This window comes from Apteryx mantelli, chromosome 4, assembly GCF_036417845.1.
Source record: "Apteryx mantelli isolate bAptMan1 chromosome 4, bAptMan1.hap1, whole genome shotgun sequence".
In the NCBI taxonomy this organism is placed as follows: domain Eukaryota; kingdom Metazoa; phylum Chordata; class Aves; order Apterygiformes; family Apterygidae; genus Apteryx; species Apteryx mantelli.
The window spans coordinates 64,027,259-64,050,268 of record NC_089981.1 but is presented as its reverse complement, the minus strand read 5'-3'; the positions used below and the strand labels follow the sequence as shown (position 1 = coordinate 64,050,268).

The 23,010-nt window shown below is 48.9% G+C and overlaps 2 protein-coding genes across 5 annotated transcripts in view; one reads left to right on the top strand and one right to left on the bottom strand.

The window, feature by feature from the left end:
- Positions 1–21,049, top strand: part of RPS6KL1 (ribosomal protein S6 kinase like 1) — a 30,316-nt gene extending 9,267 nt beyond the window's left edge. The window contains exons 10-11 of one of the 4 annotated variants that reach the window (XR_010884193.1): positions 4,016–4,134; positions 20,627–21,049. Coding sequence is in view for 1 of the 4 variants with exons in the window: in XM_067296810.1 (XP_067152911.1) it covers positions 4,016–4,078 (63 nt within the window). In the remaining 3 variants the exon portion in view is untranslated. Of the gene's footprint in view, positions 1–4,015; positions 4,298–17,990; positions 18,279–20,626 lie in introns of those variants that run through there. The other 3 variants (XR_010884192.1, XM_067296810.1, XM_067296812.1) reach the window with 3 other exon arrangements.
- DLST (dihydrolipoamide S-succinyltransferase) lies at positions 1,920–23,010 on the bottom strand. Its single transcript, XM_067296813.1, has 15 exons — positions 22,869–23,010; positions 18,533–18,566; positions 17,078–17,126; positions 15,906–15,961; positions 15,473–15,547; positions 15,105–15,160; positions 14,290–14,401; positions 13,308–13,463; positions 12,923–13,008; positions 12,119–12,216; positions 5,940–6,070; positions 5,280–5,353; positions 4,314–4,397; positions 3,620–3,787; positions 1,920–3,105 (listed from the first exon to the last, which is right to left on the bottom strand). The coding sequence occupies exons 1-15, from the start codon at positions 22,935–22,937 to the stop codon at positions 2,971–2,973; spliced, it is 1,383 nt and encodes a 460-aa protein (XP_067152914.1). The 5' UTR covers positions 22,938–23,010; the 3' UTR covers positions 1,920–2,970.

The window sequence follows — 23,010 nt, the reverse complement described above, 5'->3', positions numbered from 1 at the left end:
TAATGGTGCAAGGCAAGAGAAGTCTGTGCTCAGTCTTGCAAGTCAAAGTAGCTGGAGGCTGAAGGAATATCTAGAAATGTTCATGCTGTCATGAAACTGATTTGGGAGTGGGCACTTATTTGGGAGTGGGCACAGCAAAGCACTCCTGATGATGTTATTTCTTGCCCTCCCCTCCCAGTTCCCACTGCTTGATCCTCCCCCTGCAAATATTAACTGGTGTCTGCAATTTCGGACACCAGTGACCCTGGGCTGTGGCTAGCTGGTTCCCACTTCTGTTTGCTGACAGCAATAATGCCCAGCTCCTTGCTGTCTCTCCCCTTGGCTCTTGGGCAGCAAAAGTGCTGTCCACCAGAGGGAAGCAAAACCCAAAACACACAGCTCCTCCAATTTAGCAAATGCAGCATACACCTCAAAGGAACAGCTGTGCAAAAGCAGACCAGCTAGCTGGAGAAGCTGAATGCAGGAGGATGGGGAGCAGGGGAAGAACTAATGTCAATGAAAGCCAAGCACAGTGGAGCAGGAAACCTGGGGCTTTTTCTAAGGCAGCCTCTGACAGGTAGACTGCACTAGTTGAACCCTGCCAGCAGCAGGCTCCATTTTCCTTCCAGCCTCCTCATCCTACGACTCCTGGGTGTCTGAGCAGGACTGCCCTTGCCCGGGTGCTAGGCCACAGCATGGCTTTGTGCAACACAGTACCCTGGGCTTTGCCGAGGAGGGTCAGAAAGGAAGTGTCAAGCAGTGCAGCTACTTGACACTCCTGCAGTGAGCCCCATCAGGAAAGATCAAACAGGCCAGTTAGTTTGCTATGCTGCCTCATTGTAAGAGCTAGACTGTCCCTTCACTCGGTGTAGTTCAAAGGCCTCATTTATTGCAGCCCCAGACAGAATACAGGCAGTGCCTTGCCCCCAGCCTCACTCCTACAGTTAAGGGGGGCCCTCTGTATTCTAAATGCGCATGGAGACTGCGGTACAAGCAGCATTTTATATCAGAAAGGCTCTTTTTTAACTCAATTTCGTCATGCAAGAGCAGCTAGAGCCTCCTTCTTTAGAGCATGGGAGAGTGTGGGGTTTTTGTTTGTTTGTTTTTTAAACCTTCTACCTCAGTCCAATCCTGCACACATCAGGGAAAGTCCAAGGAAAAGCTGACTCCACCCACTGGTTTATGATGGTCCATAGCTGCCAGGAAGGGGTAGGAACCAATACTAGAAAATACTCATTCCTGGTCATCAGCATCACAACTGTGGGTGCAATGGACTACTTTGTTAGAAGAGGCTGCCTTCACTTGTAACTGGGAAGTGCAAACCATTCTCTGAAGTTGATGACAGAGCTGGAAAAACCCTATCAAGGTCCAGGAATGATTTCTTATTGTTCTAAGAACAGGCACCGCTCCTTTGGGAAATGGTCTCAGCACCACAGGTCAGCCAGTGCCCCCTTTTCCTTTACATTTCATCTTTCAATTTTCTCCTTGCCTCCTTTCTCCCTTTGCAATGTTTACATCCTTTTTTCCTGCTTTCATCATTTACAGTTAACACACTCCTGTTTTATCAGGATACACCGACCTGGTTTCAGCTCCATAATTGAGCCAGCCTGTCCTGGTTCTTCCTCTTGGCTATCATCCCATTTAGCAAACACCTGGATTTCCTTGCTGTCTATTTTGCCAGACCAAGAAAAGGCTTCTTTCCAGCCCTGAAAACCTTGCTACTGGAAAGAGGCAATTCAGTGCCAAAGAGGGTTTGAGAACAGGAGTGTTCAGAGCCAGAGAAGCCTCAGTTTAGTAGCACCCAGGGAAGCATCCAGCTCACGTTTCCTCTTTTCTCTCACCACCAGGTAACAGGCTTCTTATGCTAAGCTAGGGCTGCTGCTGATGCCCAAGCCTGTGCGCAGAAACTTCTGCTTGCCCCCTCAAACACATCCCACCTCTCAATTGTTGCCCAGTTTTATTTCATTTAAAATCCGCCATGTTAAATATTTTAGTTACAAGTTCTGTGTAGAGGGTAATAGACTCTGCAGGCACTAGCAACCCCCTCACTCCCCAATACATATGTGCGCTATTGGATTAAGGATTGCCCCCCTCCCCCCCTCAAACCAGCCACCTTAGACTGGGATATACATATTACCCTTAAAGGCCTGGCCCTCCCCAGCTGTCTCTTTGCCAGCACCAGGCCAAGCCTTTGCACACAGGAAGCCAACAGTTTCATCCACCATCAGTGAGCTGTGATTCAAACACAGCTGCAGGGGGCTGTTTCTTCCCTAATGTTGGACATGTAATAGTGAAAGGGTTGTGGCTGCTGGGAACAGTGCTACCTCCACAGAGATCACAGGCTCTGCCCACCTGGACACAAAACAAAGAAAAGATCTCCAAGGGAAAGCACAGGAGCTGTGACCACTGTGTTCCTGTCTGTAGAGGGAGTGTAACTAAGCAGAGGCATGGCACCCACCTCAGCCCTGCTCTGATCAAAAATGCTGCTGCAGTCTGGGTGTCCCCACACTGCTCTTGCAGGACTGATGAGCATGAAATATTTTCAAGCAAAACAGGGACAGAACAGTAGTAGCCTTTCCTTTCTTCTCCCTCCCAGGAACCTCAGTACTCAGAAATAAAGCTGAACCTGCCTTGGAGAGGCAGGGAAAGATACCCTAGCACAGCAGCAGCAAGCACTTTCCAGTGGTATAGGACAAGCTAGAGGTGAGAGTTTGGTGCTGTGAGGGAGAGGATGCTATAGAGATGGCCCTGGAAAGGCAGTGCCATTCAGTAGTTGGCCCACTGTATAGCAGTCCCAGTGAGAAACTGATCCTTCTTTAAACAGAACAGGAAAGGAGGTAGGAGCTATCCCCAGGATTCCCTCTGGAACACCTCCAGTCACAGGGGAGGGAGAGAGACTGGAATGACCCCTGCCAGTTCCTGAATGCCCTGCATTGCCCCTGCTAGTGCTGTGGCCCTGCCCTGGGTGGGTTGTGTGGGGGAATAGCTGCTCTACAGGTCGAGCAGCAGCACGCGGGGATCCTCCACCGCCGCCTTGATCTTGCGCAGGAAAGTCACTGCCTCTCTGCCATCAATCAGCCGGTGATCGTATGTCAGTGCCACGTACATCATGGGCCGCACCTCAATCTGAAGGGGAGGAATGAGAAAGGCATTGGTGAACTCAGCCCTACTGCTCACGTGCTGCCCTCCGGCACATTTGGGGAAGAACTGGTTTTTTTTCCTATCCTGAATGATGGCCTCAGCCCCTCCTAGGGGTGTCTTGTCTGGTGGGACTGCACACCCACTCATTCACCCAGGAGCTGACCACCAGCACTGGCCAAGTCTGCACCACACATAGGACCTTGTTCCCTTCACAGTCTGTTCTCTGTCATGAAGATGACAGCCCCACCTCCTCCTCCTCCCCATACCTAAACAGATTATCCAGTTCTCTCCCTTACGGACAGAACAAGGCCCCCTGCACACCTCAGGTACGTACCACTGTCAGCAAAGATGCCCTTCATCCATTCATCTCAGCTTCTCCTTCACAGGACAGCCTTTTAGGAGGTGGCACCAGCCCCCAGAAAAACCATACAAACTACAGCCTTCATCCCACTGAGCCCTCCCCTCTGCTCTCTGAAAACTCCTGTGCAGCTCCACTTACTTTGCCTCCAACAGCCACAGGCCTGTCAAAGATTGCGTGCATGCCTAAGATGGCTGACTGGGGTGGGTTAATGATAGGTGTCCCAAAGAGGGAACCAAAAACCCCTCCATTGCTGATTGTGAAAGTGCCACCATCCATGTCCTCAATGGCCAGTTCATTCTTCCGTGCCTAGAAGAGTAAGGTCTTAGAAAGCTGCTCAGACAGATCACAGAATGCAAAAGTACAATGGTTTGGATGTTCACCCTCTCCAGGAATGACTGCTGATGGCAAGAGCTTCACTCACTGATCAGCTGAAAGAATGAATTACTTTGAAATGCATCCTGTCTTTAAATCTGAAAATTTACTGGCTTTGGGGCAGGATTCTCTTGTCTTAGCTTCCAACTCTTGCTTTTGCAGGAGGCAGACACAGGGACTTCTATCCCAGGACAGCTCAGCCTTGGCCTCCAAAGACAAAGGTGAAGACACACTATACCACTAAAGCAGCATTTGAGGTCTCCTGGAAGGGCAACAAGTAGGTAGGTCTGTCCTGTAAGGCATGAGCACAGCTACAGCTGTAATTGGATCACACCCCACAACACAGTTCAGTGTTTTAGAGGTCAGAGATGATGCCACAGAGGGACTGAACCAGTTCATGCCTATCCAGCAGCCTCAATTCTTTCCATTCCTTTACAAAGACATCTCCAGCTTTTCTTACCTTCTCCCCCAACTCATGGATAGCACGTTCTATGTCAGCAAAGTTCATATTTTCTACGTTCCTAATGACAGGGACCACAAGACCCTAAGGGGAAGCAAAATGCACGATCAGCAAATTGACTGCGGTGACAAACAGGGATAACCGTTACTGGGCAGGAGCCTGGTCTTGGCTCAGCAGAGTTCCTGCCTTCTGCTTGGCCCAGAGCAGGTGGTTGGCACAGCTGCCTCACACCTTGGCAGCCTGCCAGGCAAGCTGGCATGATGTGCACAAAGGGCCAACACAGTAAATGAGAAAGGTCTGTGACAACTTCTTTGCCCATAAATCCATCACCTAAAATCAATTGGGTCTGTTTGAATCCCAACTCCACCTTCATAAAAGCAGGTAAGGCATTGGGCAGGGTTCAGTTGCCACCTCTATCTCCACAAGAAGAGTGGAGTCCCTTTATGCTGAACCTCCTCTAGAATTGGGGAGCAGTGAGAGAGCATCAGTCCTGGCCGAAACTCTGCCTCACAACAGAAACAACTAATTCAACATTCATATCTCCATTCCATGTGTTCCCTGACCAGGAACAACCCTTTGAAGCAGCAATGTGTTTTACAGAAATGGTGTGACAGTACAGCAAGGCTAGCCAAAGGACAGGACATACAAAGCTTTCTCTATCTATGCCATATCCCCATGGGTCCAAGAAAAAAGGGTTTCCCTAACTTGAGCTTTCCCACTAACCACTAAGATCTATATTAGCCTTCTCACTGCATCTCCTAGGATGGTGGCAGAATATTGCCAGTCCTCCATCTTCTCCCCAATCCCCCTTCAGCAGCCCACAGTGTATCAGCCCTCTCATCAGGAAGACCAGTCCCATCAGTATGTTTCTGCTGCAGTGTTGCTCACAGCTGAGTTGCCTCAGAATACATGACCATCCAGACCCAAGGCTGCAGGAAGCATGGCCAAAGCATATAAAGTACTTACCCGGGGAGTTGCTACAGCGACACTGATGTCCACATAGTCCCTGTACACAATCTCTTTGGTCGTATCATCAATCACTATGAGAGAAAAGAGGCTATGTTACACACAGAAAACCAAGAACAAGAGCTCAGCAGGCCAGAAGTAGCCACAGACTCATAACAACTTGCTCATCTCTAGTTTAAACATAGCTCCAGAGAAGACTGAGCCCTTGCTGCCCCTGTGGGAAAAGTGCCAGGATAGAGAAAGAGGAAACATTGGCCAGTCAGTTCAGTTCCCTCAGACATTGCCCTGGTTGGTCTCCTCTTCTGGGTTTGAGCAAGCAGCTCTGACACCCCCAGGAACTGCAGCACACCTCCAACAGTTACCTCCACGCCACCCAGCAGGGCTGTGCCCACCATGGGCTGGGTGAACACCAAGTTACACAACGCCCCTGACCCACTGTCCTTGCAATCCCTCACTAAAACTGCCCCTCTTGGCACACTGTTCTCTGCCTACATAAGTGGCATTAGCAATATCAGCTGCAGCCCATAGGACTTTGTTCCCCTTTGCCTTGTGTATCTGACTGGCTTGTGTAAGCTGTAAGCCCTGCCCTGGGCTTGGCTAACAGCTTCCCCCACATTCACCAGTGAGGTTCACAAATCACTGGCAAGGGTCACTGCTCACCTGCATTCACAACAGGCTGGTCTTGCAGAGCAAAAGCTGCAGCTTTCACAAAAGCTGACATGAAACCTAGCTTCAGGTTGTGCTTCTTCAGGAAGGGATCCTTGTGCTGGGCTCTCATCTCCCGAATGTTACTGCAAAACATGACAACACTGGTCACCAGAGAGTCCAAGGAAAGACTATTCACTTGCTTTGTAAGGGACTTCAGCACCAGCCCCAAGGGCTGCAGATTTTCACCACCAACTGGCCACCAATCCTCAGCCTGCTGAAAAATCCTCCAAAATGCCATAGATAGAACAGGCTGAGAGTGGCTCTAAGGCTCCTGCCAAACAATGCACAGGAATTGGTACAGGACCACAAACTCAACAGGACAAGGTTAACCTGTATGGCCATGCTGCCAGGCACAAAAGCAAAATGGGGCGTGACTTATTTCCTGCTTAGGCCTGACTGATGTTGCAAAGAGGCAGCGAGACACAGCAGTTCGCGCAGAAGGGCGCACAAAGGTACCTTCGTTTCTGTTCCCTGTGGTGTACGCTTCCTCAAGTATGGTCATGACACAGCGCAGAGCGCGTTCCCCAGTGGCTGTTGGAGTTGCTGTGTCAGAGGCTTGGACCCAGACCGACCCTCTGACAGCAGATGCAGCTCTACAGGTCTCAGGCTGCAGGGAGTGCTTGGGGCCTCTCCGGGAGGCCTGGGCTGGCAGCCAGCTCTCCTGCAGGAGGTGTGCTGCTGTTGACGAGTTGTGTTGTCAGGTAAGGGAGTTACGGGAGGAGGTCAGTAGGCTGCGCAGCATCCGAGAAGATGAGCAAGAGATAGACAGGGTATTCTCAGAGACTGTGCAGCTTCGGGAGTCCCAACCCCCCGCAGCAGTGGAGCTGCCAGAGGGCTCTGTGCCGTGTGAAATGGTACATCATAACACCGTAGAAGAAGGCTGGAAACTGGTCACTGCTCGTGGGAGGAGAAAGGCTCCTACTCCTCCCGAAGACTTGCAGCTGAAGAACAGGTTTAGTGCCCTCCAGGATAAGGAGATCAGCATGGCTGCAAGGGAAGTACCTGGAACAACAGACCCTGTGCCTTGCTGGAACGCCCGAAGAAGCGGCGGGTGATTGTTGTGGGGGACTCCCTGCTGCAGGGGACGGAGGCATCTATCTGCCGACCTGACCTCATGTCTAGAGAGGTTTGGGGCCTGCCAGGGGCTCGTGTGAAAGATGTCATGCAAAGACTGCCAAGGCTTGTCCACGCTTCGGACTATTACCCACTGCTGCTCTTCCATGTGGGCGCCAATGACACCAAAGGCAAACTGCAGACCATCAAGCAGGATTTCCGAGCTCTGGGGATGGTGGTCAAGGGTCTGGGAGCCCAGGTCATCTTCTCCTCAATCCTGCCAGTGAGGGGGATGGATGAGAGGAGGAGGAGACGGACTTTCCAAGTTAACGACTGGCTGCACCGCTGGTGTTGGCAACAGGGTTTTGGTTTCTATGACCATGGGACCCTGTTTGAAGACTGACAACTGCTGGGGAGAGATGGGATCCACCTCACGAGGTGGGGCATGCGGGTCTTTGCCAACAGGTTGGCCAGCCTGGTAAGGAGGGCTTTAAACTAGGAAAGACGGGGGAAGGGGAGAGTTATAGTGCCAGGGTAGTTGGCAAAAGACAGCTCAAGTCAGGATGCCTCCAGCAGGTGAATGCAGCCAGGGAAGTGCGCATGGGATGTGGCTATGGAGGATCCTCTTTTACCCCTCCTGGGAAACCTGCATGCTCGATCACCTCCCTGAAATGCCTGTATACCAATGTATGCAGCATGGGGAACAAACAGGAAGAACTAGAGATCTGCGTGCAGTTGTAGGGCCATGATCTCATTGCCATTACAGAGACATGGTGGGATAGCTCGCATGACTGGAGTGCTGTCATGGATGGCTACGTGCTTTTTAGGAAAGACAGGCCAGGAAAGCAAGGTGGGGGAGTTGCTCTTTATGTGAGAGAGCAACTGGAATGTATGGAGCTGTGCCTAGGGGTGGATGAAGAGCGAGTCGAGAGCTTATGGGTAAGGATCAAAGGGCAGGCTAGCATGGGTGACACTGTTGTGGGTGTTTACTACAGGCCACCTGATCAGGATGAGGAAGTCGATGAGGCCTTCTACAGACAGCTGGAAGTAGCCTCACGATCCCAGGCCCTGGTTCTCATGGGGAACTTCAACCACCCCGATATCTGCTGGAGAGACAACACAGCTAGGCACAAACAGTCCTGGAGGTTCCTGCAGAGCACTGGTGACAACTTCTTGACACAGGTGGTGGAGGAGCCAACAAGGAGAGGTGTGCTGCTGGACCTTGTACTAACAAACAAAGAAGGACTGGTGGAAGATGTGAAGGTCAGGGGCAGCCTTGGCTGCAGTGACCATGAGATGGTGGAGTTCAGGATCCTGCGAGGAGGCAGCAGGGCACTAAGTAGGATCGCAACCCTGGACTTCAGGAGAGCAGACTTTGGCCTCTTCAGGGACATACTTGGAGGAATCCCATGGGTTTGGGCCCTAGAAGGAAGGGGCGTTCAAGAGAGCTGGTTAATATTCAAACATCTCCTCCTCCAGGCTCAAGAGTGGTGCATCCCTATGAGTAGGAAGTCAAGCAAAGGAGGGAGGAGATCTGCATGGATGAGCAAGGAGCTCCTGGCAAAACTCAACCAGAAGAAGGAAGTATACAGAAAGTGGAAAGGGGGACAGGCCACTTGGGAGGAATATAGGAACGTTGTCAGAGTATGCAGGGATGCGACGAGGAAGGCTAAGGCCCGTTTGGAATTAAATCTGGCAAGAGATGTCAAGGACAACAAGAAGGGCTTCTTCAAATACATCAGTAACAAGAGGAAGACTAGGGTAAATGTGGGCCCTTTGCTGAATGGGGTGGGTGCCCTGGTGACAAAGGATGCAGAGAAGGCAGAGTTACTGAATGCCTTCTTTGCTTCAGTCTTTACTGCTCAGGCCAGCCCTCAGGAACCGCAGACCCTGGAGACAAGAGAGAAAGTCTGGAGAAAGGAAGACTTTCCCTTGGTGGAGGAGGATCGGGTTAGAGATCATTTAAGCAAACTTGACACCCACAAATCCATGGGTCCCGATGGGATGCACCCATGAGTGCTGAGGGAGTTGGCGGATGTTATGGCTAAGCCACTCTCCATCATCTTTGAAAGGTCATGGAGAACAGGAGAGGTGCCTGAAGACTGGAAGAAGGCCAATGTCACCCCAGTCTTCAAAAAGGGCAGGAAGGAGGACCCAGGGAACTACAGGCCAGTCAGCCTCACCTGCATCCCTGGAAAGGTGATGGAGCAGCTCATCCTGGAGGCCATCTCCAAGCATGTGGAGGGCAAGAAAGTGATCAGTAGTAGTCAGCATGGCTTCACCAAGGGGAAATCATGCTTAACCAATCTGATAGCCTTCTATGATGGAATGACTGGCTGGGTAGATGACAGGAGAGCAGTGGATGTTGTCTACCTTGACTTCAGCAAGGCTTTTGACACTGTCTCCCATAACATCCTCATAGACAAGCTCAGGAAGTGTGGGCTAGATGAGTGGACAGTGAGGTGGATTGAGAACTGGCTGAATGGCAGAGCCCAGAGGGTTGTGATCAGCGGCGCAGAGTCTAGTTGGAGGCCTGTAGCTAGCGGTGTCCCCCAGGGGTCAGTACTGGCTCCAGTCTTGTTCAACTTCTTCATCAATGACCTGGACGAAGGCACAGAGTGCACCCTCAGCAAGTTTGCCGATGATACAAAACTGGGAGGAGTGGCTGATACGCCAGAGGGCTGTGCTGCCATTCAGAGAGACCTGGACAGGCTGGAGAGGTGGGCGGAGAGGAACCTCCTGAAGTTCAACAAAGGCAAGTGCAGGGTCCTGCACCTAGGGAGGAATAACCCCCTGCACCAGTACAGGTTGGGGGTTGACCTGCTGGAAAGCAGCTCTGCGGAGAAGGACCTGGGAGTGCTGGTGGACACCAAGTTAAGCATGAGGCAGCAATCTGCCCTTGTGGCCAAGAAGGCCAATGGTATCCTGGGCTGCATTAGGAAGAGTGTTGCCAGCAGGTCAAGGGAGGTGATCCTCCCCCTCTACTCAGCCCCAGTGAGGCCACATCTGGAGTACTGCATCCAATTCTGGGCTCCCCAGTACAAGAGGGATGTGGCACTACTAGAGCAAGTCCAGCGAAGGGCTACAAAGATGATTAGGGGACTGGAACATCTCTCTTATGAGGAAAGACTGAGAGAGCTGGGCCTGTTTAGCCTAGAGAAGAGAAGGCTGAGAGGAGATCTTATCAACGTGTACAAGTATCTGAAGGGAGGGTGTCAAGAGGATGGAGCCAGACTCTTTTCAGTGGTGCCCAGTGACAGGATGCAAGGCAACGGGCACAAACTGAAACACAGACAATTCCATCTGAACATGAGAAAACACTTCTTCACTGTAAGGGTGACAGAGCACTGGAACAGGTTGCCCAGAGAGGTTGTGGAGTCTCCTTCTCCGGAGATATTCAAAACACGCCTGGACACGATCCTGCGCAATGTGCTCTAGGTGACCCTGCTTGAGCAGGGGGGTTGGACTAGATGATCTCCAGAGGTCCCTTCCAACCTCAGCAACTCTGTGATTCTGTGAAGATCCTCAGTGATTCTCTGGAGCCACTGCTACCGATACCAGTGTGGCACTGCAGACTGCAACACCAGATGCGGCAGGGCCCCAGCATGGCTGGGCAGCCCCAGCAGAGTGAAAACAGGGGAAATAAGAGCAGAGAAGATGCAGGTGGTGACCACGGCAAAAGGCTTCACCCACCATGCAAGTCCAGTGCCGGCAGGCACACCGCTGCCTCTGGCACACTACTCTTTAGCCTTGGGAGTAGAGTGAACATGAAAGAAATCTTTCCAGATGCTATGGAGGGGGATGCTGGCCCACCCACAGTCCTCAACCAGAGTAGTGTTTCCCCACTGCTCATTTATCAGAACTGAGGACGTTTACAGAAAAGCCTGTGGCTATGAGCTCTGTCTATTCTGGGCTAATACCAGTTGCCGTGGAATTGCACTGTCCGGCCCTCCCCCCTCCAGAGACCTTAAGTCTTTGAAGAGAGTTTCAGCAAGGGGCAGGGGTCTCCATGGTTTAGAGTGTTTGTTTTCCTGTGCCTAACCTTGTTTAGGGCTAGGATTACTGCCCAAAGACATTAGTGCCTCCCAAGACACAAGGGCTGCAGCAATGAGGACGAGGTTTACTATGAAACTGGCTCATTATGGCTTCCTCCTTTCAGACATTGACCCCCCATGGGGGGCAGGAGGCCCCAGCACAGGCCCTCACGAGTCAACAGCACAGCAATCAATCCAAAACAGATTATCAGATGCAATGAGAACCCACGGCCAGCGTAAAGCGACACCTCAATGAGCCTCCGAGAGGAGATAAAGCTGCAGCACTTCCCTTCCAATCAAGACTATTTTGCCAACCTTACTGTTCTGAGACCCAAATATTTACATGTTTTGTCTTAAGGAGCAGAATAGGATTTCACAGGGCAATTTGATTTGGGCACAATTTCCCCTTAATGCACTGTAACATAAGCTGCCCACCCTCCAAAGCCATTAGTGAGCTCAGTCCATGCAAGCACTTGAGACCAGAGACCCCCACCCACACGGAGGGGACAGTGAGGGATGCTGGTCTGCCTCTGGAAAGCTGCACCATCTGACAACATGGGCCTCAGACCTGTGTAACGCTCACCTGAAAGGGTGATAAGCCCAGAGGAACCAGCTCATGGGAGGCCAAATATGCCTACCTCCAAAAGCAGTAACCTGGAGGGGTGGCAGAAAGCAGATGCTACATGTTGGTGTCTCCTAATAGCCGGTATACAAGTGACACTAATCATGCCTGCTCTTCTGCTCAGCATCTACCAGTCCTCAGCCAAGAACTGCACAGATGAGGAACGAGGTTGCGCCCTTTTATGAACAGCAGAAGACACCCAAGGAGTGAAAGGCCATTAGGAAGTTATACACCCCTCATACTGCAACACCAACATGCCCTGATGAGGCTGCACAGACATCTAAGGCTGTACACATCTAAGGGGCCCCAAAAGACATCGTGCCAATTTCTCCAAGGAGAATCAGCAAGGTCTTGGCTACTATTTAAGATGACTGCCTGCATCTATTTCTACTTGTAAAGGGGGAAAGAGGTCTGATCCTCACCTCATATCGATTTCATTGAAAGTGGTCAGCATGGCACAAGTATTTTGAGCCTCTTTCAGACGCTGAGCAATACGCTGACGCATCCTGTTCATTTTCACCTAAAAAAAAGCAGAAGATGCCTGAAGTTCATCCAAGGAACAAAAAGCACAAGAACATCAAAGGCATCAAAGGGCCTTTCTTCCCATCTGGCTGACTAGCAATGGGTGCCTAGGGCTGTTTTCACTCTAGGTCTCCCTGAAGGGTATGACAGGTTGAGGAGCTGATTTCACTATGGAGCTACTGAGCTCAAGAAACAGTTCCCTTGAAAGGCAGAGCTTAATCAGACTGAGGTAGAGTTACTTCAGACCTATGTTCCCAGGAACTCCAGGCATAGGTAGGTTTCCAGCACAAGGCTAACGAGAGAAGAGCAGACTGCTCAGAACAGTCAGTGGGAAACACTCTTAACACTACTTATTCTAAGCTGCTCAACCATGTTCTCTTAATGCATAAGGCAGCTGCAGCATCCTCAGCCTTTTGCTAAGGGCTTGTGGACAGACCGAGCAGAACACACTGAGCCTTCTGTGCTCAGTCACCAGAGCTCAAGACAAAATTTTTGTCTAGAAATGACCTGCATCAAGTCAGAGCTGGCTCTTCCTCCACCCTACCCCCTAACTGGTACCCTCAGGTGGAGCATTTCCCCATCTGTCACAGCCCCACTGAGCTGGGTGTGAGCACATAGATATGGACATATCCAGAAAGCTCAAGGTTTATCCCAGAACAGGTTGCTACCCAGCAGTTGGTGAGGCCCCTATTCCTGCAGCTTACCCTATGCTCTGATCTGGCACCTTTGCTGGGCACTGCCTCCCCAGGAGGGGCTGCCACTGGAGCTGCAGCCGGCTTCACCGCAGACACTGAGAGTAAAGAACACATCTGTCAAAAGGTATCAACCACAGAAAAGCCCAAGCCTGATCACAACACCTTGGGGCAGAAGACCCATTTGAGCCCCTTGCTCAAGCAACACAATGTGTGAGCAGTCTTGAATTGGGCTGGGCAGTTCCAGGCACAGCTAAGCTCTCCAGTCCAAGGCATGCAGGGCAATAATGCAGGGAGGCCTTCACTGTGAACGCCATGTTTTTTTGCTACCTTTAACTTTGCATACTCTGCCCAAGGAGGAGAGGCTTGAAAAAGCCTTGGATGGTTGTTGCCTCACCTGGTTTACTGTCGATGGGCTGAGCTGACACAGGGGGCACTGGTGGCATTGTAGTAGGAATTGGTTCTGCAGCAGGGGGAGGAGCAGCGGCAGCTACAGGTTCAGGGGCTGCAGGAGGAGGAGGGGCTGCTGCTGGTTTGGCCTTGGCAGGAGCAGCTGAAAGACAAGGAGAAAAAACCCTTGTAAGTGCAATCACAAGATGCAACTGGAGCCTCTACTGTCAGGGATCTCTGAGTCCAACCAACCTGGTAAAAGTTAACCCTCTGACATCAGAGTGCCTTTAGGTATTCAACACTACTGAACTGACAGGAGCCACCATAAGAAGATCCCATGGTGAAAGCAAGACACAGAGGTTTTACTCCTTTTAGCACACCTGAGCATGCTGAAGTTTGCAGAAGAACAATGGAGAAACCATTAATACCATACAGGCACATGAGAAAGAAACTCTTGTTTTACAACTCAGTTTATATTCATATTTAAATTTCCCATTTCATTTGTGCACGTACAGCAAACAAGATTGCTCCTCATTCTCACTGCTTTGCTCCCAGTTCTTGTTGGAGAGCTTGGATATTTCAGGAAATGACTATCTGATTGCATGTCTGCTCATGATCATCCACCATGGTGCCTGCACCTACTTGTTTTATCTCATCAACTCGCTAAGTCTCCTTACTGTGCAGGAGACTGGATGCTAAAGAGAAGCAGGTAGAAAAGAGAGTTGTGCCAAGGGAATTCTCAAAAATTAGTTTTAGCTTAGTGCTGCAATTTCCTCCAGAGGCACCAAAGGGAAAGTTTCCCCATTATGTCAACTAAAATTATGCTTCTCTGATGGGCAAATGAATATGAGTATATCCTTCCAACTGCAGAGACAGATGGAGGACACATGTAGCCTGCCTCAGGATTCCCCCAAATACCTTGTTTCTATCTTCAGAAAAAGGCTGGAGGAAACAGGAAAGTGTGAGCTCATTATATGTTCCTGGCTTACCTCCAGTTTTCCTGAGTTTGAAGAGAGGTGTGCCCCCTTCCACTTTGCCACCATCTGGAACCAGAAGGGCTTCAATCACACCAGCTGCTGGGGCTGGAACTTGCACTGATGTCTGCAAAAAGGAAAATCAGTGAAACCCCGCTCCAGCCATTGGATGGAGAAAAGTGCCCAAGAGAAGATGCCAGTATGCACAGATATGCATTGTAATTTGGCACAGACAGCAGCTCTGTCTCACACCATTTCCACCAGTTTTCATACCCTCCACCAGGTTTTTGTGCCAATACTTAGAAGTTTTCGGAGAAGCTGGCAGTGTGATGTGTAGCCTGATCTTCCTGCTCCAGGGCACAATCCAGAACTGACTTGCTGCCAGCATCTTCCTGACAGCAACACTGGAAACAGAACTTGGCAGGGAGCTTTAGCAAGAACTTTACAGCTTAAGATTCCTTCAGATAATGAATAAACTTAAAGGCTAACTTTAAAACAATATGAAGACAACCTATGGCACTGCAGTTTTCTCCTGTTTAAAAACAAATGGGTTTCCCAGCTTAGAGCTCCTGAACTGGAAGGATGAATAGAACTGCATCTCTCACAAACATCAACACCATCAAACGTATGAGGAAAGGAGAGTTTAATTAAAGACAAACTCTCACTTAATGCACAGCCAGCATTCATACTAAATGAGAAAAGCTCTTCTCCGTGAACGGAGCAGGAGACACAGGCAGGGCCTGCAGGCTCTAGGAGCTCTCAGCTGGAGAGGAGCCATACAGGTTACTCACTAGAGAACTAGAAAAAATTTTGGTCCAGAAAACTCCTACCTTGTCTGTTTCAATCTCACACACCACTTCATCTTCCGCCACTGTGTCTCCAACAGCTGAATGATAGATATGAAGACCACTGTGAGGAGGGCAGTGTGCTCTGGCCTCCCCTCTTAACCCACAGCAGTCTCCCACTAACCCAGAATTTTCTCACCCCAGTTCTCCACAACTTCACCACAACAGGAAGGTACAAAGGCAGTAATTGCAATCCTTACCCCTCAGGAGAACTGCAATTAACCCTTGCTGCCTCATTTGTCATGCTGACAGGCATAGAGCAGGCCTTCAGCCAGCAAACTACAATTCATCCCAGAGCTGTCCAGTGCAGCAGCAATGGTGCTGAGAACATCAGCAAAGAGACAACTACTTACCTTTCTCCCACCTGACATCTCCTTCTGTGACTGACTCTGCAAAGGCTGGTGTGTTCACTGTAACCACCTCATCCCCTGTGAGAGATTGACAGACAGACAGGAATGCATTCAGAGCTCAAAACACATGGCATTGCTTCATTCTTGTCACCAGGATTCTGCTGGAAGGGGGTGGTCAACAGACATAAAATGTTGGCCTTCTCCTTGCTTCAACACTGATTAACATTTAAACACAAGAGAAATTCACATCTGACTGGAAGTCACATTGTTGCAGAAATACCAGACAAAATCTTTATGGCCTAGGGACATAAACCCTCAGCCATCCATTGAGGCAGGACATCAGTGAGACTAGACCAAGGATGGAAGCTTCAGCTGTTGTCAGGATAGCAAAAAGTAGCACAAGAGTCATCCCACTGACTCCTTACTCTTTACTTACTATGTACTGCAGTGGTTCTGAAGTAACGGACAGTGAAGACACTGGAGCTATTTACTCTGCAGAGAAAGAGAAAGAAATGAACACAGAAGAAAAAGCATGTTCCCCTGGGGGCTACCAGCACCAATCTCAAGTGCAGTTTACATTTGCTTGTTTAACTGATCTGAAGGCTGCTCAGCTGTCCCAATGTACGTATTTGTTCCACAGGACTCCTACTTACTGGTTCAAGCTGCAACAATCCCACTGAAGACCAAGGAAACATTACAGCTTACTATTGCTAGTGCTCTCAGAAATCCAGTGAGAACTGACACTTACAGAATTTTAATCTAGGGAGATGCTCCAACAAAAGCCCTGTGGTTTGAATCCTGATAAAAGGCTGACTTAGCCAGCCCGCCCTACACCTAAGATTAGTGCTGTAACAATTTTTTAGCCTCTAGATCAGGACTGTCATCTCTACAGGAGTTGTTAGACTGCTCCAAAAGGAGAAAGCATCACCAATGCCTATGGCAACCCCTCCAAGAATCAGCGATTTCTCTCCATCATGTCCCTTCACAGGGAGTAGTAATCCCAAGCATTTCAAAGAATGCATTTCCACCTGCTGCCACAACATCTGGAAAACAGAAGCATACATGCTTTAACATTTCTTCTAACGCAGACTACAACACTTGGTGCAAACAGCCCAGCATTTCAGGCTCTCATGGATGTGCTCTTAAGGCAAAAAGATTGCATTTGGGGAAATACCAAGATGACCTCAACAATGCAAACTTTGCCATGTGAACAAGAGTTCCCTGAGCCATCCCACTTCTCCTGCAAAAGACCACATTTTCACGTGTCCAACAGAATTCCTGCTTGGAGGCCAGCATTAAATATTAGAGCAAACAAGATTTGCAGCCAGATAAAGGATAAAGATCAATTTATCACTGGTCTCCTCATTTCTGTCCCTTCCCTGCCTCAATACCTGGTTCCAAACAGAGCTTATTTGCCTTAAACACGCCACAGTTCCTTACCTGCAAAAGCCAGAGAACCCAGATTTTCCTAGGACTAGCTTCAAGCTCCTATGATGTGCACAGGGATTTCATGACAGCTGAACCAATCCTGCATCCCACTCCCCAAATGGTATCAGGGCTAGAGCAGCCCCAGCCCCTACATATCACAGCTTTCCTGTGGATACTTACACAAGCTTCCTGCTGTTGGTGTAAGCCAGGCCCTGGTTCCCAGCCACACCTGTGAATGAGAACAGTGTTACCCCACAGGACCATTATTCAGCCATCCAGTCCCTAAAGGTCCTTGTCAGGTAAAAGAGCACAAAGGGCACCACTGCCATCCCAAAAGAAGCCTGGGACCAAGTGGGGTACCTAGCCACACAGACGCACCTCAGCACCAGTGACCCTACCAAGACGCTTGCCAAGAACAGCGGTCTTGTTTTCATTTAGATTTACAGATTGGGGGGAGGGGGGGGGAGGAGGAGGAGGGGGGAAAGCTATACCTTGAAGCTCATAAGGATAACTTTGAAGAGAGCAAACAAAGCAGCAGCTACTCCAGTCAGAAAAAAAACAGGAAACAGCTACGAGGGATACGTCCAGGACTGCTAAAGCTTCATAGCTGCTGGTGAGTTATCCCCACCAGTATAAAGGGGTTCCTAACAGGAACAAGGCCTCAGTCACATGACTTCCAGGAGGCACTCTCAGGAAACCTCACAATCATGTGAACAGCAAAGGAGGAAAAATATACTGAAAACAGGGTGCAGGGCAGAGTAGCAAGCTACCATCATCTCTCTTCTCTGTCCACTCCCTGGCCCAGGAACATTTCTTTTTCAAAATTCGCACAGGAGAGATTCAGTCATACTTGTATAGCTTCTCAGAGTTTCACATACCTCACTGACACCTTCCCATACTGCTCATATGCCCCGACATTGCAACTTTTAATCACACACTGAACTCCTGTCCTTTGCCTCTTTTAGGGCACCGGGCATATTTCCAAATTGATCTTCAAGAGAGTCAGCATAGCAATCAGAGAACATAATTATCTCAATTACACAAGCCTTGCAGGAAGAACCATTTTCCCACTTGATTTTTTTTTTTTAAAAAGGTGGTATAACTTTGAGACCATCCCCAATTAAAGAGCTAATGCTGGGACTGTAAAACTGGAAAAGGTAAGCAGTTTTAATTTGTTCCTCAAAGCAGAATCAGAAAGGAGTGAGTGGTGTAATGCTATATAAAGACAGGATGGCTAGGAAAAAGAAAAAAAAAAAGCACTTTGGGGGAAATCCAGTTTAAGCATAGAAGAGGAGTTCAAAGATACACTTGATTTGACATTTGACTTAACATTCACCCATCATTTTCAAAGGATTATTAGAGAGCTATTCCCTGCAACAGCATGTGTTTCAATCAGTGCAATGCTTGAAATACACGGTGCTGCTGCCTGTGAAATCTTCATTCTAGCTGAATGGTTCAGCGGCATTTAGATTAGGCAAGTGAGGCACTTGCAAAGAAACACACAGCTCATTTCACCAACTGTTTCTTCATTGTATGATTGATAGGAATAACCCCCTATCAAACCTATTATCAGTTTCCACAGTCAGCTCTGTTCTCTCTAGGTACTTTGAAATGAGATAAAAGCATAAGACTCACCAGACAGAGAGCATCTTGCCAGCGTACAATTCCCCTGTCAGAGAGAAGAGGAACTATCAGTCTTGCAAAAAGGCAGACCACCTTGGAAGGATTTTGTTTTTTCCAAGAGACCTGGACCAGAGATGGGACTCATCATTCACATGCTCCAGACTACCAGCATGTTACTTTCCTAAAGCGTGCTATAGGAGGAGAGGGCGAGAGCATCTTTTAATACCCTTCTCTTTGCTTTGCTTCCTTCCAGGATACCTTCCTGTGAAATGATATTAAACCTGATGTATTTGTTTTTTAGTTGTAGCTCCTGCTGTTCTGACCTTCTCATGCCAATGTTCCTCTTTAAGAAGGAATAGATTTCTAAAGGCCCATTCATTAAAATTTGCTATGAATGAGAGGGTCAAGGGTACTGGACACAATGAAAAAATGTTCCAAGATGTTTACTCCTAAAGTCACGAAATCCAACATACAGCATCTGTTTTGTTTGTTTAATGTTGTGGAGCCTTTGAACTCCAGAAGGCCAGATTTTCCCTCAACGGCAGAACTCCTAATGCCTTCAGTGAGACAGGAATTCCACCTTCTGGTGACCTTTCATTTAATACCCACATAATCATTGACCGCACCTCTAACTCAGCATAACATTCCTCAGAAGTCAAAGACATTTCAAGATATTCCAGTTTCTTTCCTTATTGTTATAATAATAACTTCCACTGGCACCAGACCTCAGATCTGGAGTACCTAAAAACTCTTCATAAGCTATAGCAAAATACCATTTTAACCATGATTAAAATGCAGTCAACTCTGGATTGGAACAACAGCGGCTCAAAGCACCCTCATCCAGTAGCCAAGACAAGTGGTAAAAACTCTATTTTAGTCAGATCTTCAGCTTCTGAATGAAGTTTGTGTAAAAACCTTGACTTCTGCTTCACCAGAACAAGCAATATGGGATATAACTAATCTTAAACATCAAAATAATTTTTGGAGATGCATGTGAGAAGACAACATAAACATCAAGGGCCAATGAGATATTCAAGATTGTTATGCAGTCTACAGGATTAAGTGCTGTAGAACAAAATACATCCCATGAACATTTCATATTGTGCAAATTAGCAATAGTTCTGGAATTGGCACCATGGCAGTTCAATTATACAGACTTCCTGATGGGTTTACTGTATCATGTTATTTGGCTTTTCAGATATTAATGTACAGTCAACCCAGCTATCTATGGGCAGTTCAGCAGGGCTATGGATTAACCATACCAAAGATGCAGGCACCCACGCTGACTTGCTGCTAAGCCAGCCTGGGTCTGGCAGAGCTCATTAGCTCTAGCACAGCACCATGCAACTACCCTGCTTCTAGGCCCAGCACAGGGATCAGTGAGCCTGGACTGACACCAGCTTCAAGCAGCGCCTGCCGGCAGCCCATAACCCAGGTCTAGTTTGGGAAGGGAGGGAAGGGAGCACTGCACAGACTTTGCAGAGTCATCATGAGCCCTAGAGAGCTTAATCTTGTTTCAGTGTTGGCCCTCTGCTAACTCGAATGTGGTTCCTGTAGAACCAGCCCTAAGCTGAAATCAATAAGACAGACAACTCCATATGGTCAAGGGTCTTTGCACCATGATCCTTAGCATGTATGTTTTAATCAAATTCTTCCCACTTCATCTGAAGTGTCCCAGATAACAGGAAGTTAATTACAAATAAAATATTAAGCAGCGTCAGCTCCCCTCTGCACATTAATGTTTTCCTGTATGCTTTATGAAGAAGAGGTAAAGGTAAACCTAGAGGTACTGGCCCAGACTGAGAAAGAAACAGCAGATTTTATTTATTCAGGACCAGTTTATTATAAGGAAAAAAAAAAAAAGGCAAGCTTAGCTCTGTCCTACAATAAATGTTTGGGAGAAAACACATCTGCAGATCTCTTCCATGAGAAGTGCCAAGTCTGTGTTCCACAGCTGCTGCAATATTAAGGAAAATTTAGTATTACTCTAGCTACCCTTTTGTCTTTTAGGTAAGAAGAGAGAGAGAGGGGTTTAATGTGAGGCGAAAGTCACTAATGAAAGATACCGATACACCCTCTTCTGTACCTCTGTCTTATGTTCTTCAGAACTTCTTTGTGTTCAGCCCTTATAACCACAGTATATCAGCACATGCAGCTTGAAGAGGACTTCTGACAGGGGTGTTTCCCATTCCCTTTTTCTTGAAGGAATCACTGTGACTGTATCAATTCCTCATATCACTTGCCTAAATCTGCTCTGTAACTGATCCTGAAGCTTCTTCAGTAAAAATGGAAAAAATTTCTCTCTCACTAACTGACACTGGTACTCTGGGTCACTTTAAAGACGCAGCCTTCACTTAGAGAAATAAGCCTTGGTCAAATTTGCTAGTGACTCACATACCAAGTGATTAACTTTTTCCCCAAGTTTCACATGATTTCTCAGAATTGTTTTTATACTGCTATTATGCCAAAGTGAGCCTGCCACGCAGCTTCCTAGGTCACACTTTTTAAGGAGCTGTCGCCTTCTACTATGTCACTACACACTGAAATAAATTATGTAATACATAAACTAAAGGCAGCCTGTAACCTAGGAATTTCTTCTCCAATAGTAGAAACAGGGAGCAGTTCAGGTAAGGATGCTAACTGAACAGAAGGAGTGCACAGTTAATTTCACAGAGCCAAGACAGAAGCCCAGTGCTGGGCAGCACTGATGACAGGCAAAGCAACAATCAGTTCTCCAGCCCTGGCTTCTTAACAGCAAAGCAGTTAATAACCAGGATGAGCGCAAGCCTCTGCTACACACAAAAGACCCACTGCATTTTTTTCACCGATTTAGACACAATTATATGTAGCATCAGAAGGCAGATGCTAAGATAGGACAGAGATAACAATGCTGAGCGGGTAAAGAATGCTGTTACTAAGACAACAGGCTGATAACTCCTCTAGTGTGCAGAGAGGATCAAACAGGGAAGAAAGTTTTTTTTATAAACCCTTTCCCAGATAAACAGAACTTCATTCTCAAATAACTGAACATAGCTCCTGATCAAACTAACCTTCTTCAAAGGTTACTTGCTCCTCTTTGGGCTTCTTCAGGTGGTCTTTCAACACTGGGACCTCCCCACTGTAGTGTCTAACATACTCAAAAACAGGCTCTTCATGATTTCTATTTATCAACTCATGACCTCTTTTCTTTTTTACAAGAGTATCAAAATCCAAATGTCCCTTCTTTACCCTTTTTGTTTCTTGCTGACTCAGTCCTACACTCTTGAACTTCACACATCTTCTGATTTCACTTCTCCCATCAGAGGTTTGCCAAGTTCTGGCATTTCTTTCTACATTTGCAAAAAAACTGCATCTACCCTGTCATCAAAACTCATTTCCCATGTCCCTAATCAAATGGGATCCAAATGACCATCACCACCTTGACTTCTCAACTTACCTCTTTTCTAGAGCTTTCAAAAAAAAATTAACTAAAATTTTCTTCCCTGCCTAGTGCTCAGCTATGTCTGTAACCACATCTTTGTCTCCTGACTTCCAGACTTATTTTGTAAAAGGTTTGAATACTCCACCTAGCCTTCCTCCCTGTTTTGTATAGTTATACAGCACTACTGAGAACAGAAAAAAGGAAACATTGTTAAAATGTCATTTAGATGAGCTTACTTTAAAATGCACTACCATCAATTCAAAGCTATAAAAAAATCACATTTGCTATTTAAAAGAAAGACTGGCTAGAAGTTAGCACATCATGGGAAATGACTGGCTAAGAATTCACTGAAGCAGGCTGGCTCTGACTGCTAGACTCTCCTCTGCAAGTGCAAAGAGCAGGTTACTACTGCTCACATCAGTTCAACAGCTAACTTTCAAAGTGGAGAAAAAGCAGGAATTAAAGAAGAGCGCAGAAGACAGTTTGTTTGCAACTTCTGCACAGAAACGGCCCCGGGAGGGGGAGACAGTTTGCTTGCGGGGCGCGCAGGGAGCGGCGGCGGGAGGGGTCCCCCAAGGCACACGCTGCGCCCGGAGGCGCTGACAGGTCAGGGCCGGGGCCGGGGCCGGGGCCAGGGCCAGGGCCAGGGCCGGGGATACCGGCACGCACCGGCGGCCGCGGGCCCGCGACGGGGCAGCGCCGGGCTCGCCCCCGGCCCCGGCCCCAGCTCCGGCTCCGGCTCGGCCCCAGCCCCGGCTCGGCCCCTCCGGGGCGGCCGCCCCCCCCCGTCTCCCCCCTCCTCGGCGGCGGCGGCGGGGGGGGGGAGGGAGGGGGGGGAGGGAGGAGGGCGCGTCCCGGTGCCCTTGGCGCCGCCGGCCCCGCCCGCCCGCCGCCGCCCGCGGCGCCCCCCCCCGCGGCGGGCAGTACCTGCCGGAGGGCGCGCAGCGAGCGGCCCAGCGCCCGGCCCAGGCAGCGCGACCGCGACAGCAGCAGCATCGCGGCAGCGGCAGCGGCGGCGGCGGGAGCAGCCCGAGGGCGGACACCGGAACCAGGCCCGGCGCGAGCCGGA